The following is an 18,339-nucleotide window of genomic DNA, read 5'->3' as shown; positions in this document are numbered from 1 at the left end:
TCAGTGAGAGTTATGATCTACATACAAAACTCAATAAAAAAATTGATAACGTGCCCCCTTGACAGGTACCTTTTTACAAAATTATCAGAAAATTTTAATGTTTTGAGAAAAAATTAATTTTTTTTATATTAAAAACCATTTTTTAAATAAAGCTACTACTTATGCATTTTCTATCACATATATTCTTAATCTACACATAAAACTATACAATAAAAACATTGATAGCACGAGCCACCTTGACTGGTACCTTGTTACAAAATTATCAGAAAATTTTAATGTTTTGAGAAAAAATTATTTTTTTTTATATTAAAAACCATTTTTTAAATAAAGCTACTACTTATGCAATGCTATCACATATATTCTTGATCTACACATAAAACTATACAATAAAAACATTGATAGCACGAGCCACCTTGACTGGTACCTTGTTACAAAAATATGAGACAAAACTCAATTTTTTAAAGAAAAAACTCAATTTTGTTTATAAAACCCTACTTTTTTTACATAAAGCTACTACTTATGCATTGCTATCACATATATTCTTGATCTACACATACAACTATACAAGAAAAACATAGTCTGCATTTGCCACCCCATTTGCTACCAATTAAGGTAATTTTTAGGTTTGGCTCATGGACTATTATAGAAAGATAAGATTTGATTTGTCCAAAATTACTATTCCTATCTATGATTTAGTAGATCTCCCTGTATTCTTATCCTCCCCCTGTCAGGAGACAACCAGCAGGCAATGGCAAAAGCTAGGACATTCTATTTTGACCATTTAGTTCACAACAATAGCAAACTTTGGCTGAAAGGTCTAGATACCTGGGCTCTGCCTCTGCATATGTAACCACAATTCTTACGCAGTATTGTCTCAATAATTTCTATCTGCGCTAGATACTCGAGTTCGCTTCAGACTTGGACTATTACTGGATTGATGGTTATGGATTCCCCATCAATTACCAACAAGCTTGTGTAGCTGTGAATGACATGTTTCAGCATCTAACGTAAGTTATATTGTGGGTATACTGTGATGTAAAATAAAACTGCTTTTAAATACTATGTATTTAGAAAAGTGTACACACTGTTAGAGGGCAGACCAGGCTTAACCAAGTGTTAACCTACCTGTAGAGAAGTCAACTCTCGTCTCATCCTTGGTCAGTCTGGGGATGGTAGTTCTTATTGCTAATACTTCTACTGTTTTCTTGTGTGCATTGGTAGGTTCCGTTATTGACATGTCCAGGATGGTTCTTCTGAATAATGACTTGCTAAAAAAGAATTTCTCTGTCCCCATAACTTATCGTTTGAAATAATAAATAGCTCAACTCTATATCAAGCTATAAAATCTTTTATTAAAAATAATATGTTATAGATGTTGAAATATCCAGAATCCGTTTCAATCGTCATGCTGGGATATTACTTAACTTTGCATGGCAAAAGGGACGATTTTAATCCTTGCTTGAAAATTTAGAAACATGTGATCTAGCTCAGCAATCATTAAAAAAAATGTATTTAATATAACCTCACTACGTAATGAGATTGTTCTTGACCTGTTTTGCACTTCATGATACAAGATATAATAACATAACATGACGGTGCTAAATTTTAAATATATTATATTTGTCTTACCAGTTCAGGGGCAAGCCACAACAATGACCAAATTTTTACTCATCAATAAAATATTAACCTGTCATTTTTGAAGCTTGGCCATACATACAAATCACATTCATTAATATTAATAGTAAATAATGCAAAATAGAGAAATCTGTATAATGAAATAAAATATGTATTAAAGTTTCAAAATATGCGTCGACCATTAGCAATGAAATACGAGACATGTTTTTTAAGTACCGTTTTTAAATTTATCCGTTCCAGCGCTGTGATTGGCATTTTGGACATTTGTGCTGTGTAAGTGCATCTATTGGCAAGCCTGCGCCGGAAATTCGGCAACAATCGGCCATGTTTACATCCGGTTTTGAGCATTCAAAATGGTGCCGCCAATTGAGACTGCTGCCCACTTTGAAGTGCGCACTGTAATTAGATTTAAGTGCTAAATGTGTGAAAGCCATTAAAATTCATCGACAGACTAGTAAAGTGTATGGCGAGAACATTATGAGTGATGGAATGGTACGCAAGTGGGTAAGGGCATAGACGGCCGCACCAACGTTCATGTTGAGCAGCCACTGGGCGGCCATCTGTCATTACTGATGAATTGGTACGTAAAGTCGATGAAAAAGTGAGAGAGTTTACCATCTCATAATTATCTGAGGAGTTTCCTTTACTCATAATGTTCTCGCCATACACTTCACTAATCTGACAATGCCCTTCACACCTTTAGCACTTAAAAATCTAATTCCAGTAGGCGGTAGTCTCAATTTGCGGCACCATTTTGAATGCTAGAAACCGGATGTAAACACGGCCGATTGTTGCCAAATTTCCGGCGCAGGCTTGCCAATAGATGCACAGACACAGTACAAATGTCCAAAATGCCAATCGCAGCGCTGGAACGGAGAAATTAAAAAACGGTACTTACTTAAAAAACATGCCTCGTACTATCCTTCAAGAAGCAAAATGCTTATGGAGAAAAGTCAGACTGGAGTTTTGCCGCAGAAATGAGCTTTGTGCGGCCGCCGTGCTACTCTGTTTCTCTAAACCGATTCTTTGTCTTACTCTCTCTCACTCATTCAGCTGACTTGGCTGCACACCTGGGATGCGAAGGTAGCACCTTTGCTACCTAGCAGCCGCTGTGGGAACTATCCAAAATTAAAATATTCCCAGACTGAATTTTTCACAAATAATTGCGCTTCTTATAGGGTTTGTATTCATTGACACTAGTGATATGATATCTAGTATAAATGGCTGTACTAAGCTATATGCTGTATGTTTGCTATTTCAGAGATGAAAGGTATCCTCAGAATACTTTTTATTTCACACATTCTGGAACTATTCTCAAAGTTTTGTCATACCTGGGACTGTACAAAGACCCTCAACCTTTACAAGCAGATCTGTTCAACAAGTCTAGACTCTGGAGAACTTCTCAGATTGACGCCTTTGGTAGTAACTTGGCCTTCATACTTTACAAGTAAGGAAACTCAGTTTAGATTTATTACTCGCTGATAATTCACTAGGTGATGGCACCAATAATGTATTGTATTAAAACAAATACAAAGAATTGAATCATAAGTTATATCCTTGTATGAAGAAGAAAAAAAAATTAACTTGTTCAAGGACATTTGTACTAAGCCAATATGATTGCAACATTTGGATGTACATACAATTGGCCATCAAAGCACTTGGTAAAAATTGGAAGGATTTTTACAGTAACATCTTGTTAACCGCAATAAAAATCATTATCTTGGTTGATTATGTCACTGATAAAAAATATTATTAGGCCTACTGCATACAGTAATATCAATCTGTCAGATATGGTTCAAGTTGTAAAATACCCCCGCCTGACTCCTTCACAGAAGAGGTTCACATCGACTTCTGAACAGGCGCTTTAGAAACGCTAGTCTCCGCGCGCAGTGTCACATTTTGATTTTGCCCCTACTCGAATAGTTGAAAACTCGGACAATTGATATTTTGATATTTTTTTAAATAATTTAAAAACTCGGACAGTTGATTTAACGAAATATTATTATTATTTAAACCATGATACTCGGACAGTTGAAAACTCGGACACTTGATATTTCGATATTTTTAAAAATAATTTAATAAACTCGGACAAATAAAAACTTGGACAGTTGATTTATCTAATTATTATTAGTTATTTATCAAAACTCGGACAGTTGAAAACTCGGACAAATGATTTTTCAAATATTTTGTAATTTTTATCAAACTCGGACAGTTGAAAACTCGGGCAAATGATGTGATCCCTATGGATCCTATTAAATTCCAACAAAATGTAAGGTTTTAATTAAAAACCTAGTACACTCTTGTTTTTCAACCAAATGTGGTTTATACTATATTTTTCTTAATCCTTATGAAATTCTCTATACCTTACAATGCTTTTTAACATTTTTTCAGAATTTTTTTTATTAATGTAATACTCACAAATTTATAAAAATGTATATACAATTTTGAAAGTAAGCCATTTTTTTTCATTCATAAAAATGTTGGAATGTTTTAACTTTTATATATTTGTATAGAATATTTAATTCTCTACATAGAAAACTTTGATTTAATTAAATACAATATTTAGTTTATTTTTTTACACAATATTTTCTAAAACGCTACAAGTGGTAAAATGTTGGCAAAAACGCGCCCACTTGTCTTTTTTTAATTTCTGTAGACATACATCTCTTGGTTATCAGAATAAACATAGCCAAGTTTCTAAAAAATGTAGCCCACAGTAGGCCTATGTATTTAATTAGATTTCTTGGTATGTAATATGTATACCTACAAAATAAAACTAATAAACTAGGCTAACTTAGCATGCAGTAGCGGAAAACCAGTAAGCTATTGTAGGCTAACTTACCAATGAGAGAAGATGTAGGCTATGTAATTTCCATTGTCATGTTCATTATAGTAACTGTTTAAAACATTTTTTAAAAGTCATATTTACACTATTTACAGTTCTTCTTACACTATTCTTCTTTTTCTAATAGTCCCTTTTAGTGTGGTACGCTTCAAAGCACGTGTCCACATGGGCGACTTGGCATTTCTTGCATATAAGTATCGTGTCTCTGACCGTATATTATTCTTAAAACAAACCTTGCAGTTTCTTGTGGGGCGGTTTTTCTTTCCAGTTGGAGGAATAGCCATTGGAAAATGTGCCCAAGCTTTACTTTGTAGGCGCAGGGGATTGTCCTGCAAAGAACGGCGCCCCAGAGAACTTTTTTCTGGGAGTGTGACGTTTTCAATCATTTGTTCAACAATATTCAGTCTGTAGTCAGAGTAATGCATTTTCTTTTGATGAATCTTCCTCCAAATGCAGAACAAATTGAAAATCGCCATGTCAATCAGATAAAAAAAAAATTTTTATAAGATTTGACACAGCGCCTCATAATTGTGTGGGATGCCAAAAACTGGTCTTGCACATCCACACCTAGCATGCCCTTGTTGTATTCAGTCACTGTAGGTTTCTTTATTTGTATTGTTTCCCCCCTTATTATTATTTCTTTATCAACAGCAAACTAAACACCTTCAAGGATTGTTGACAAAACGTGTACATATTTTTTATCAAGCCATCTTATTGCTAATACCCTACTGCAGCTTCTTCTTACAGCTTCACCTCTTTCCAGTTCCATATTTGGAAAATCATCTGGCATATTTGTTCTCTTGTAATCGACTGTTCCAATAACATGGGTATCTCTAGCTAGTAGCATCTCACATAGTCTCGGTGACATATACCAATTGTCAATGTAAAGCCTATAGCCCTGATTTTGTATAGGTTGTGTAAGGTTCAGTACAACAGCCTCGCTGCACAGCAAACCAGGAGTTTGGTCTTCTCCAGTGTAAATTTTAAATGCAGCACAATATCCCGAAGATGATTCACACAGTTTATAAAACTTTACACCAAAACGTGCTCTTTTTTTTATTGTATTGAATGTAGCTCAAGCGAGCTCTAAGTTTCACTAAACTTTCATCTACTGCTACATCTTGTTCCATTGTATAGAAGTCCATAAACTTATTTTCTAGGTAGGAAATTACCGGTCTCAATTTCTTCAATTTATCTTTCGGATCTGTAAAATCAGAATCAGAGAAATGCAAAAATCGTGAAATAAGACAAAACCGCTTAAATGTCATGACTTCTGAAAAAATAGTTGTTTCTACAATTTTCCTAGTTGACCAGTACATCTTTATCCTTGGATTTTTTACCTGGCCCATTAGAATATAAAGTGCCAGATATGCTTTTATTTCTGGCACTCTTAACTGGCACCCACAACTTATCATCAGCAAGCTTTCTTCTATTAGGGTCATTCAATTGTTTATTTGCATAATCATTTGTCTCAACACACAACATAGAATAAAACTCATCCCCTAAAAACTGAGATAAATTGTCAAGTTGCGAGGGGGTGTTTCCCAGTCGACGTGCGTAAATTGGATTTAGGCCGGGGGTAGCAACAAATGGAATACAGTAGAACTCCGATTATCCGAATCAATAGGGACCAGACCCCATTCGGATAATCAAATATTCGGATAATCGGAGTTTTAGTTCCCGGAATTCCGGGAATTTTAAAGATAAATCCTAACTTTTAATTAATAATAAATTAAATCAGAACATTTTAACAGTTTACAATGCTCTTAGTACAAGTGTTCTATACATGTTATTAAGTTAATAGTTTAGCCAGTGTGTAATTTTGGTGTTCCATCAAAGTCCAAAATTACACACTGGCTAAATGTGTTTAATAACAATTCTTTGATATTTTGCAAAACTTATTACTGTAGCTTTACGTTTTTAAAATTGTTGAAGCAAGCGATTCGGATAATCGGAGATTCGGTTAATTGGAGTTCGGATAATTGGAGTTCTACTGTAGTTTTAGGGACATTGTCTTTATCTTCCCAGTTCCATTGTGACTTTTTTTTATTTATTTTCTTTTTTTTTCTTAGCCCTACTTTTTTTTGGTTGTCTTGTATCGGTATTTCTTCCTACTTTTCTTTTTGAAGGCTTATTCGTTCGAAGAGTATTAGGTTTAGGCCTACTTGGTCCAGGCCTAGGAAATTCAATTGACTCAGGAACAGACATAGATGTAGGCCTAGGCCTAGTTTCAATTGACTAAGAAACCAAAGGTACAAGACTGGAACTATCACCTTGTCCCATTTCGATTCCAATGTCCATATCATCAATAGGTACTTCATCAAAACCTACACTATCACTTACAGCCTCACCTTGGTCTCTGTCTGAATTGGCTAACCCATCTTCACCATCTGATTCCAAAATATCCTGAGGATCCAGCTCTTCAATTTCCCCAAAACAATCGCCTTGGTCTGAATTGGCTATCCCATCTTCACCATCTGATTTCACAAGATATCGAGGATCCAACTCTTCTACTTCCCCAAAACAATCATCACTAGAATCGCTACTACATTCTTGGTCACTGTCACTTTCCTCAAATAAAATTCTATCTATTTCACTGGAATATAAAAAATCATCCCTACGAGCCATCATATAACCTTCAACTACGGTAAAACATTTCCGAAAAAAAATTCATCTTCTGTAATAGAACAACAACTAAAAACTAACAAAACACTATTGAAAAAACTGACACTTCATTGTTTTATTCGTCATAAAATCTAATATAAACACACTTATTATTTGAAAATGTAGACACTCGTAATGTTTACAAACATGTAACACAATTTTGTTATTTACAATTGTGAAAGCTGACTAATACACCGTCACTAAGCTAGCGACGTAGTGACCAACAGCTGCGAACGAAATAGGTCCATATTACGCAATCAATATAAATATTACGGCATATAATAATTGACTTTAAATAGCTTTTTTATCAAATTTGATGTTCTATATAGCCCTAAAAGTTGTAAAAAGCTACTAAAATAATGTTTAATGCAAGGAAAAAGAATAACAATAAAGTATGTCGTCATCACGAGATAGCTCGTGATGGTGGTTTTGGGCCACTTGAAGCCATCACGAGTATACTCGTGATAGGTCGCCAATGGGTTAAAATACCTACTATGTATGGTCGCCATTTCATTGAACAGTATCTAACAGAATAGTATTTGCAATGTTACATGTCATATATATATAGCCCATTCACTTCATCCATTCATTTTAGTTATATAATTCTACTTCTTTTATTGTACCAAAATTCGCCATATAGCCTATTTAAATAAATTATCAGAAAATTTATAGTAGCCTACATTTAAATTCTATTATCCTTTAATCACCCCTCAGAAATCATCATCACATTTTAAAATATATTGTATATATTCTACAAATATTATTGTTAATAAAAACTGTAACCTGTAATTAAGTCCATAGTTGCAATAACACTTTTATCCAAAATTATTAATATAGTATAAATTATTTCTAAAACCCCAACATTGAATTATATTATCCAAAAGCCTGATTATTTAGTGCATGTGCAAGTGATAAAGGAAGAAGACAGCTGGCTTCAACAATGAAGTTTGATCATCCTGTGTGAAACTAAAATTTTCCTCCTTCTCTATTGGGACATGGCAGCATCAACACCTTAAATTCAGTGAGGGTATAATCCCTAACATTTAAAAAGTCAAAGTGATAAAAATTATTTAACTTAACGCTAACTTAACAACAGAAGAACAGTTTAGCTATATATATTTTATTTTTCTATTTTGTACTGCCACCTCAAGATTTATATTAATTGGACACTGTTACTGAAGATCTGGTGAGAACTCTCCATTTTGTATAAGGCTTAGCCTAACTTCAAGAAATTTAACTTAATACAGACCTATTTTATTTACTTTCTGATCGAACCTAATTATTTTAATTCAAAAACTACTTTATTTTCATCAAGAATAATTCTAGAAAAACAATTTGAACAAGAGAACTAAATTCAACTTTGATAAATTTTTCACCTAGTCTATTCATTGTTGGACTATTTAACTTACCTATCCAAGCCTAAGGGCAATATCAAAATTATACCATTTTTCATAATTGACATATTTTATTTAATAAATTGAAATATTTGAAGATCTTTTGAGTCAGCCGAGTTCCCCTCCCTGAGAATATATGTAGTTAAACTTATTAATTTATTTGTAAACTCATTGTTCTGATTTACTGAGCTAGGCTAACCAAGATGGCGGCCCTGTATCTGTTCATTTAAATATCAAACCCCATTCATCATTGTAATATCCTAACTTATTGTTAGTTCATTAAATTTGTAGCCTATTGTTAAGGAATCCTTCAGCTTAATCATTTGTCTTTCTATAAGTATATTTAATCTAGGCTTAATTTAGCTTAATAAATAGTAAGTAAAGGTACAAACCTGAACCAAGTTTTATTAGTCAAAATTACAAGCACTACCAATAACAAATTTTGTAAAACATATTCAACCAATTGGGTAGTGATAACTCATTATAAACGCAGTGTTTTCTTTTAGTATCTAACAGAATGTAACCTGTTTTTTTTTTCTTATAACCCTCCGAGTGTTATTTGTTGCTGCAGCGACACATAACACACTTTGTGTAGTGTTTTGTGTCGCTGAAGCGACTCATAAACACTGTTTACGGCGAAGGCTCTATGACTGACAAAATCGGATTGAACTGGATCGAGTTAGGTATTGTTTTATTTGACAGATTCAGAGCTTTCTCCGGAGGTCTGTCTCTAAGCGCTATTCATTTTAGTTCCGAAAATATTGTAGCAGACAGCTGACGTGTGTATTTGTAAACAGCTTGGTTATAACCTCGGACCGATGACTGATGTGTTTTATTACGTTTATCATTGTTTTAGTGTTAAAAATCAAAAGTAGTGATATACGTGGTGCATTATAAGAAGATTTAAGTTATTTTGAAGGGCTGGTTGATGATCCTGAAGAAGTAGGTAGTGATATTGATGTAAATTATCAGCCAGATTCCTAGCTATGGTTAGGCTATGCATTCTTTGATAAACGCTATGTACTGAAATCTGTTTTTTGCCCATAACTTATTTATTTGCAAATCTACTTCCTTATATTATTATATATTTGTAATCCTCATAAAATTTAGAACAAAGTGGCTATTTTCAAATATTTATAGGCCTATAATTTATACAATTTCATTGAGCGCAAACCTTTTTTTTTTGACAATTTTCCAAAATATTTTTTTTTCCTAAAAAGTTTTTTTGAATCAAATGTTCCTTATGTTCTATGTATAATATTGAAGCCCATGGTTTTCCAAACAAAATGGCATATAGAACAGTATAATTAACATTGTTTTCAAGGTTCTCAGATCCGTTTTAATAAAACCTTGCAAATGAGCAAAAAATAGGCAGACATTAAGGCCAAAACAAGGGACACTCAGAGGGATAATGGTTGAATATTTTCATGTCAAATATTTCAAGATATTAATTAACTTGCTTGATGTTTATAGGTGCAAAGATGGAGACAAGATCCTGACTCTTCATCAAGAACGACCTGTCACACTTCCTGGTTGTCCAGAGGGTGACCTTTGTCCGTTGGAGACTCTCAAGAAGGTTTACCAACATAGCATCAACGAGTGCAACTTTCAGAAACTCTGTCGGCTTGATAGAGATTTGTGATCCTAAATTGCAAAACCTAGATTATTTACTCCCATTTAGTAGCTTCAACAAAACAATGTTTCATAAAAAACATGAAATAACAAGAATTTTTACAAATAAAATTCAAGTAATATCAATTATATTAAAAGCTCTCAAACCTTCTTGTCAAAGTGAATGAAGTGAATGATGTAGTAACTGTTCATGGGACTTTAGATTGTAAATCAGTTAAAAATATTTGAAATGTGAATTTACTATTTATGTACCTGAAAATGTGACTTATTTTACACTGTAAACGATTGCATTGCATTTTTGCTCTGCTGCCCATCCGGTGATTTTATTGTTGAATGTTGATAAACACAAAGTTTTGCCTTTTTCACAGAGAAGAAAAGATAAAAGGGTAGTACATTATTGTTTATTAAACCACCCCAGTTGTTGAGTCTACATATCCAGATGACAGTGTCATCAGACTTATCCACAAAATATTGTTCGTACTCTATATTGATACCTAGCTGCATGGCATCGTATACATATCCTTTCTTCTTTGTGCATCTCCATGGTGGAAAATGCATAGGTGTGCTATTCCCCCCGTCATTTGCTGACATCACCCAGATTGCAAACAATCAGCTGATTTATTGCCATATAAGTATATATTTGTTTTGATTTGATTGTTATTGTTTTTATAATTTTTCTGATAAAATGGTGTTTGCATTCTGAGTGACGTCGGCATATGACGGGAATAGCACACCTATGTATTTTCCTTCCACCATGGTGCATCTCCTATAGACTTTAAACTATAAATATACTACATGTAAATCATTGATTAAGCTTTACTTAATTTTGTTATGTACACGTGTTTAACACGTTCGCTACCACAATTATATGGAATTTACGTTCGCATAGACCAGCGACGCAATTGTGCGTCGACTTGTTTCTCACAATAGACCACCGACGCATATTTGCGTCAGCTGGTCACATTGAAATAGACTAACGACGCACTGTTGCGTCGGTGTTCAATGTTATTAATCAGGGTATTTCTTAGCAACGGTCTATTTTAAAGCCCTGATTTTATCATATCGGTTTAGAGGGATATCTGCCGCAAATGTGCGTGTCGCTTGGTCTGTGGATATGACGATTGGTTACGTCACACAACAGTTGGCAACATTGTTGTTTACATTGTGTATTCCGCGACATCACAGAACAGATGTAAACGTTATAACCTTTGTAGTTTTGGCTAGTGTTTATTGGAGTTTCTTTATTGGTTTGTGTAAAAGCTTGAAACAACCAAATTTACAACGACGCTTACGTGCGTCGCCTGGTCTATTGAAACGAAAATGTAATCTTTTTAACTGGATTTCATTAAATAGACTGACCGACGCATATATGCAGCGTTTAAAAATTTGCTCAAAACAATACATAAAAACAATATTTATTGCTTACCAATTCACTTAAGGTTATTATGAAGTCAATTAGTCCATTTAAACGATATTTCTCTTTTGGTCTGTCGGCAATGTTATTCCTATATCACTTGGTCTGTAAGGAACGTCATGATCATTCCTTTTGGTCTGTAGGAGTGACCGGACCGACGCAAATGTGCGTCGCTCGGTAGCGAACGTGTTAAATCACATTATTACCAAACCAATGTACAGTTGTTTAGTTGGTAGTATTCATAGCTATAATTTGAAATAAATCTATATTTATTTAATACGTTTGAAGTTATTGCACACAAGTTATATTTAGAACTGATGAATGATGTTGGTTGGCTTCAATAAATTGAGTATTAAAGTGTAGGTGATTTTTTCCAGTTTAATTTCAAAAAGAACAAAATCAAGTGTTTATGATAATATGCAGACCAAATACAAACAAAATTATTGATTGTTGGAAGTTAATTGGCATTTTAAAACACAATAAGGTATTGTTAAGTTACCTCTGACACCTTACTTGTTACATCCTAGTCTACCTTTACTTATTGCTTATTTATTCTATAACTATTATCAGCTGGTTATAATGTTTACTTGTTCACTTTGTTTTTGTGTTTGTGATAGTGTTTTGGAAGCAAATGCAACAGGTCTTTCGTTTCCATCTGGAAACACATGAGAAAGAATTGCCGAAATTCCAGATTGACTAGCATCTGTTGCTAGAATGAGTGGTAAGTGTGGGTCAAAATGGCATAGTATATTCTCTGACATCATTTCCTCCTTCACCAATTGAAAATCTCGTTCACATTCTTCAGTCCAATTAAAAGGTACATTAGCTCTTGTGAGATTAATAGTGGCTTGCATCTTTTCACTTAAGTTTGGAATAAACTTTCGATAGTAACTTATCAACCCAAGGATTTATCTAACTTCTTTCACATTACTTGGTCTCTTCAGGTTTCTTATTGCTTCAGTAATATGTTTACTTTTACTTATTCCCTTTGACGAGACATGGTAACCAAGAAAGTCAATCTCTGGTACAAGGAATTGAGATTTAGAAACGTTAATGTGTAAATCGTTGTCTTTGAACCGATTTAATACAGCACGGAGTCTTTTCAAATGTTCTTCCTCACTGTGGGCTGTTATTTTGACATCGTCAAAGAAAACATCAACACCATCAATACCTTGTAGAATATTTTCCATTGCTGATTGCCAAATAGCAGGTGCACTTGCAATTCCGAATGGTAGACGATTCACTCGATATAGACCTTTGTGTGTATTGATTGTGAGCAATTCTCTGTGTTCTTCTTTCACTGACATGTGTAGGTAAGCTTCGGATATATCAATCTTTGTCAATTTAGTCGAATTACCCATTCTGGCCAAAATATCATCAATGCGGGGCATGTTGTGTTCTGGTATTACCAAATGGGGATTGAGGGTTACTTTGTAGTCTCCACACAGTCTGATATTCCCATTTGCCTTCATAATCGGTACAACTGGAGTAGCCCAAGAACTCTGATTCACCTTTGTAATTATACCTTCTTTTTCTAGTCTGTCGATTTCTGCACTAACTTTTGGTAACAAAGCATAAGGTAGTGGTCTAGCTTTTTTAAAAACTGGTGTAGTGTCAGGCTTTTAAGTTAAGAAGTAAATCAAGTATTCATACCAACAAATTTTGGAGAAGTCAGAGAGGAACCCACCGAAGACCATGTAACAAATTATCACAACATTGATCCAGAGACCAATGATCCCAACATACCAGATGATCCAGAGACCAGTAACAACATATCAGATGTTCCAGTGGCACCAGCTTCCGCTATGACAGTGAGACGATCAAAACGGACACATAAACCCGTCGATAGACTTAACTTATGAAACTCACTAAGAAGGGGAGGTGTTACATCCTAGTCTACCTTTACTTATTGCTTATATTTATTCTATAACTATTATCAGCTGGTTATAATGTTTACTTGTTCACTTTGTTTTTAATTTGTGTTGAATGAAGTTGGTTAAAATTGTACTTTGACAAATACATTTATTATTTGTTCTAATTACATACAGAACATTACTGAAGCAGCAAAGCAACAGTGTGCTGAGGTATATAAAAATTCACTTGTTGATGCAAGACTATTACTCCGCTAAAAGAGGTCCTCTATATCTTTTAATATCTACTGTATTACAAGAGTTTTGAACTTTTGGTTATCAATGATATCAATCCAAACCAAATCAAAAGCTGGCAATAACTTGAATATATGATTAAGGAATCCAAACAGTGTTGTAAACAATTATTTAATTTAAAATCCTTACTACAATTTAATAGTTAATAATGTTTTGCTCAACGAAAACATTTATCTTTTGGTTGTAACTAGGGTATAAAACATTCAAATGTGATGGAGCTAAAAAATTTATAAATATAATGGAATATATAAATATAGGCGCAGTGATGAAGCTGTTGGCTTTCAACTTGCATTTCCATCAATGAGGCCAAGGAGAGCACTCTCGTAGTTGCCGCTTGCCTCGGCCTGCCAAAAAATGTCCTTTATTTTTATTGAATACTATATCATAGCATATTCAAGCTTCTGACAAAACTGACAGGCTAGTGACAAACAAGAATAAAATGACATAATGTGAAACAATACCATAATGAATGTGTTTACTAAAATATATATTTAAAAATAAACAATATATTTTTTGCCAACCAACTCACAACTATCCAACTAGATTTTCATTTAATATTGGTATCCAATTTCCAAAAGTTAATAAATCGATCAATAAAACTTCCCCCCCAATACATTGCAAAACTAATGTTCTCTAAATAACCTAAAATTTTAAGTATCCCGAACCTTGCAGTTTGCAAACATTTAAAAATCTAGTAGACAAATGATTAGTGGATTGATCGTTATCTTGTGTCATTATAATCTTAGGGTGTGTGTGCGTGTGTTGCCGTTGATGTGTTTGTGTGTTTGAGAGGGAGATTGAGTGAGTGAGATAGTTGCATGAGAAAGAGTGAGAGGGAGAGTCGGCTCGCCGCTGGCCCACAGGGGCAGAGCAGTGACGGCCCTTTGGGGCTACCAGACGCCTGGGGTAGAAGATGTATGAATGGTTTCCAAAACTCAGTGATTTTTGACAGTATTATTAAATCCCTTTTTACTGGATTTTTATCATTTACTAGCCGTTGTACCCGTGCTTCGCAACGGAAAGGACACTGAAGCAAAAAAATTTGATCTTGAATTCTGTTGTATAAAATATTTACACATTCCCCTTTGGTTTCAGGAACATAACTCAATTGAAATTCTTAGTTTGACAAATATCTTTCTTTAAGGCTAGGCTAACTTATAAGGCTACCTAGTACGAATTATATTAGGCGCTGATGCATTTATGGAAATAATGTACCCACACGATTCAATTTTCAAATGATAAGCTTTCTTAAACATTTATTTCGTTCATAAATGTACATATAAAGTAAATAAGGAAAAATAATCGCACAGTGCTAATGAGATTTTTTCAAAGTTCAATCTTTACCTGCAGATCAGTGTGTATATATCACAATGATAAGCAAAAATAAACTAATGGAAAACTAGTATTACCTTTTGTTAGAAAGCCTACTACTATTATTGTTAATCAGGGCACAAATTTCACCAATTTAAATATAAATCAACAACGAAATACATAACAGTAATTATTTTAACTCGTTACATAGTTCAAAACGTGTATGTATTTGCATTAAATTACATCTATAATATTAAAACGAAACAGTGTTTTTTTATTTCACGATTCTGAATCAACCACTCGACGGATTTTCATGATTTTTGTGTTGGAAGAAAGATAATTTTGAGAACTAGGGAATGTCGAAGCCATAAATTTAGTTTAGGGTCCCAGTTTTTTAGAAATTAAGTTTTAATTTTTAAAAAGTCTAGCAGCCGACGCTAAGATTCTAAAGTAGCTTTTGGCATAAAATAATTTGCTTAACATAACAGCTGTAAACATTCAGCTTTTGTGTCACAGATTCAGCATTTGGATAAAAATGTAAAGACATACTTAGGGTTAACTTATTTATACTATGTGTAATGCAAATCATTGATACGTTCAATTCTTCTGTAAGAGGATGACAGATTAATTAAATTATACATAGTAAAATACTAGGATGTTCAAATTATTTTTTTAAAGCAATCTTCGATTTGTTTTAGAGCAATATAATTTGTTTTAACTAACAGCTGGTTAAATATAAACTATGGAATTATGAGGTTATTTTATTTACTCTTATTTTGTCATTGATTATAGGAAATAAGTAAGATTTGTAGACCACCGAGATAAGTAACACCATCGATGTATACAAGTCGAGACTGTACACGAGTCTTAAAAAGAGGATATGCATATTAATTTACTGCTCAACTTTCTTAGGAAAGGGTAGTAAAATCCAATTTTACAAGTTTTAATTCATCTTGGTTTGTTTACAATCAATGTTTTTGAATGCTTAAACTTTGTTTGGATTAGGCCCGGAAATATTGGTGTCATAAAGGAGATCAAGAATCTTCAGGAGTACGATTTTAAATTACCACCACAACCTCAGACGGGTTTTAACCAAAGGTATATAGATGAATGATATAGATTGAGCACAACGTCAATTCCTAGGTCAATCTTTTATGAAATCTAAAAAGTTGTTTGGCGTGTGTTTAGTTGTGGTTAAGTTTGGAGGCTTTGAATATTTTATAGTTTAAATAAATGAATATGGGGAATTACGGTGTAAATTGATTCAATGAGGGTGGTTCAATTATTAAGGGTATTAGAACTGATAACGGAATGGATAATAAACATAGACAATTAATTACGTCACTAGCTTTACTTGCGTTTTTACGTTTTAAATTCCTTCAACATGTGACCAGTTAGTTCTTTTGTTCAAATGAATATTATTTAATTTTTGACTCAGCTGTTTACCAAAACAAACTATATGTTGTTGTTTTTACTTTTCTTTGTTTACACTTATTTATTTAGCAATTGATGCAGTGAAATTGATATGTGTGGATGATTCGTTTAATGATGTCAGGACACCAACGTTATAATTATGTGTACTGTGAATTTTATTGGATGTTTTCGTTTTATTTTAGGGAGTTTCTATTCAGACCTACTGGAAGTTGTGTATAGTATGAGTAATTGTATTGTGGTGATATTGATTATGGAAGGAGGCAGGTATGCGATGGAATTGGAAGGTGATATCGTTGACTAGGCCTATACACTTCTCAATTGATAATTACTCTTTCTGCTGTAGGCTGCAATAAAATTTGTCTTTATACGTGTAAGCTAACTGTTATGAATTATACACAGTTTTAACTGACTACTCCCGTACGTAGGACGGGCTAGCACCTCGTCATTATTTAAAACATCAAGTACGGTAAAGAAAAATAGTTACGTTACAGATTTTAGATAGAAAAGTGAATTGCTCGCAGCTTAGTTTTGTGATATTCTCCATAGTCAAATTAAAGTAGTGTTGTAAATATACAACTACTACGGTGATTTCTGTAAATTTAAATAAAGCGAATGTGAAGTAGATGATAGAATAAAATATAATTAGTAGAATATAATATAATTACCTCTGGACAGAATAAAAGTAGGTATAGTTGAAGTTTAGTTTGTAAATTGAATTAAAACACAAATAAAAGTGTAAACATTGAGTCAGTTAAATTTTTAAAACTGCACCAGTACATATTTCTTAGTTTTTAAAATCTATTAAAATCCTGATCCAAACATTTGTTATCAGTTCAAATTTGTAAACATAAAGCTACCATATCAAAAAAGTATTCAAAAATATTATACATTGTAATGATCCTCCTGTTTCCATGAAAATAAGTATATATTCATGAATATATTAATCAAACTATTTTCATAATCATAAAACTTTAGAATCTTGGGAGCAGGAGCTGTACCTCTTAACCTCTGCTGTTTGAACTGTCAAATTAAAGTATTTACAGCTGACTTCAATTAATACTTTTTACTATTTTACATTCTTCCAAAATGTAAACATTGAAACTTTGGAAGCCCATGGGGCGTAGCCATAGACAAAAGAGTAAATATAGACTGTCAAAGAAAGGTTTTGCGATCTGCCGCTAGAGCGTTTTTGCCGTTCGATATCAGTTATCGGTATTCGATTCGGTGTCGTCGTCGACTACTTGCCAGCTGTTACCAGCACTACCACTCTTGCAAACGAAATTATTACTATTCGCTATTGTCGTATTCTGAAATCGCGTCAAAATCATAAACATCTTCCGCGGCTGTGTAGACATCATCATTGAATGCCGTGGTCACGAAACGTCATCGTCGTCCACGATTGCAGCAAAATTGTGAACATCTTCAGCGGCCGTGTAGACATTATCGTCTTGCGCGATCGCAGAAAAGACGTGATCATTTTTCCCGTGGTCCCGAAAACGTTGTCTAGCACGGTCGCGGTTTAAGAACATCTCCTGCGGTCGTGTAGACATCGTGATCGTCTTGCGCCGTCACGGAAACGTGATCGTTGTCTAGCGCGATCGAGGTAAAATCATGAAATTTCCCGACTTTGATATCAAAATAAAGAATAAATCCCAACTTTTCAAGACCATTTTGAAATTCAATACTAATACCTGACTTTCCCGTTTTCCCCGACTACTTAGACATCCTGGTTATTTATATTTTGACCTTGAAAATATAAAACAAAACCTTCCGATAAACCACTTCCTAAAATTATGGATTAATAAAGAAACACTTTGAATCATTGTAATGAAACTACAAAAGTAT

General features: G+C 33.6%; 2 protein-coding genes across 5 annotated transcripts in view; one reads left to right on the top strand and one right to left on the bottom strand.

Moving 5' to 3' along the window:
• Nucleotides 1-11,861, top strand: part of LOC129003444 (multiple inositol polyphosphate phosphatase 1) — a 74,341-nt gene extending 62,480 nt beyond the window's left edge. For all 4 annotated transcript variants that reach the window (XM_054431940.1, XM_054431889.1, XM_054431836.1 and 1 more), the window contains 3 exons: nucleotides 898-1,007; nucleotides 2,897-3,082; nucleotides 10,012-11,861. In XM_054431940.1, coding sequence (XP_054287915.1) covers nucleotides 898-1,007; nucleotides 2,897-3,082; nucleotides 10,012-10,180 — 465 coding nt within the window. In that variant the 3' untranslated portion in view covers nucleotides 10,181-11,861. The remainder of the gene's footprint in view (nucleotides 1-897; nucleotides 1,008-2,896; nucleotides 3,083-10,011) is intronic.
• An 81-nt stretch (nucleotides 11,862-11,942) lies between these two features.
• Nucleotides 11,943-18,339, bottom strand: part of LOC129003699 (annexin B10-like) — a 53,615-nt gene continuing 47,218 nt past the window's right edge. The window contains exon 9 of the mRNA XM_054432024.1: nucleotides 11,943-14,093. Coding sequence (XP_054287999.1) covers nucleotides 14,031-14,093 — 63 coding nt within the window. The 3' untranslated portion in view covers nucleotides 11,943-14,030. The remainder of the gene's footprint in view (nucleotides 14,094-18,339) is intronic.

The sequence above is a fragment of the Macrosteles quadrilineatus genome, unplaced genomic scaffold, assembly GCF_028750875.1.
Source record: "Macrosteles quadrilineatus isolate MER2022 unplaced genomic scaffold, UCM_ALF_1.0 Scaffold_1__1_contigs__length_201487025, whole genome shotgun sequence".
NCBI lineage: Eukaryota > Metazoa > Arthropoda > Insecta > Hemiptera > Cicadellidae > Macrosteles > Macrosteles quadrilineatus.
This window is presented reverse-complemented; position numbering and strand designations above follow the sequence as displayed.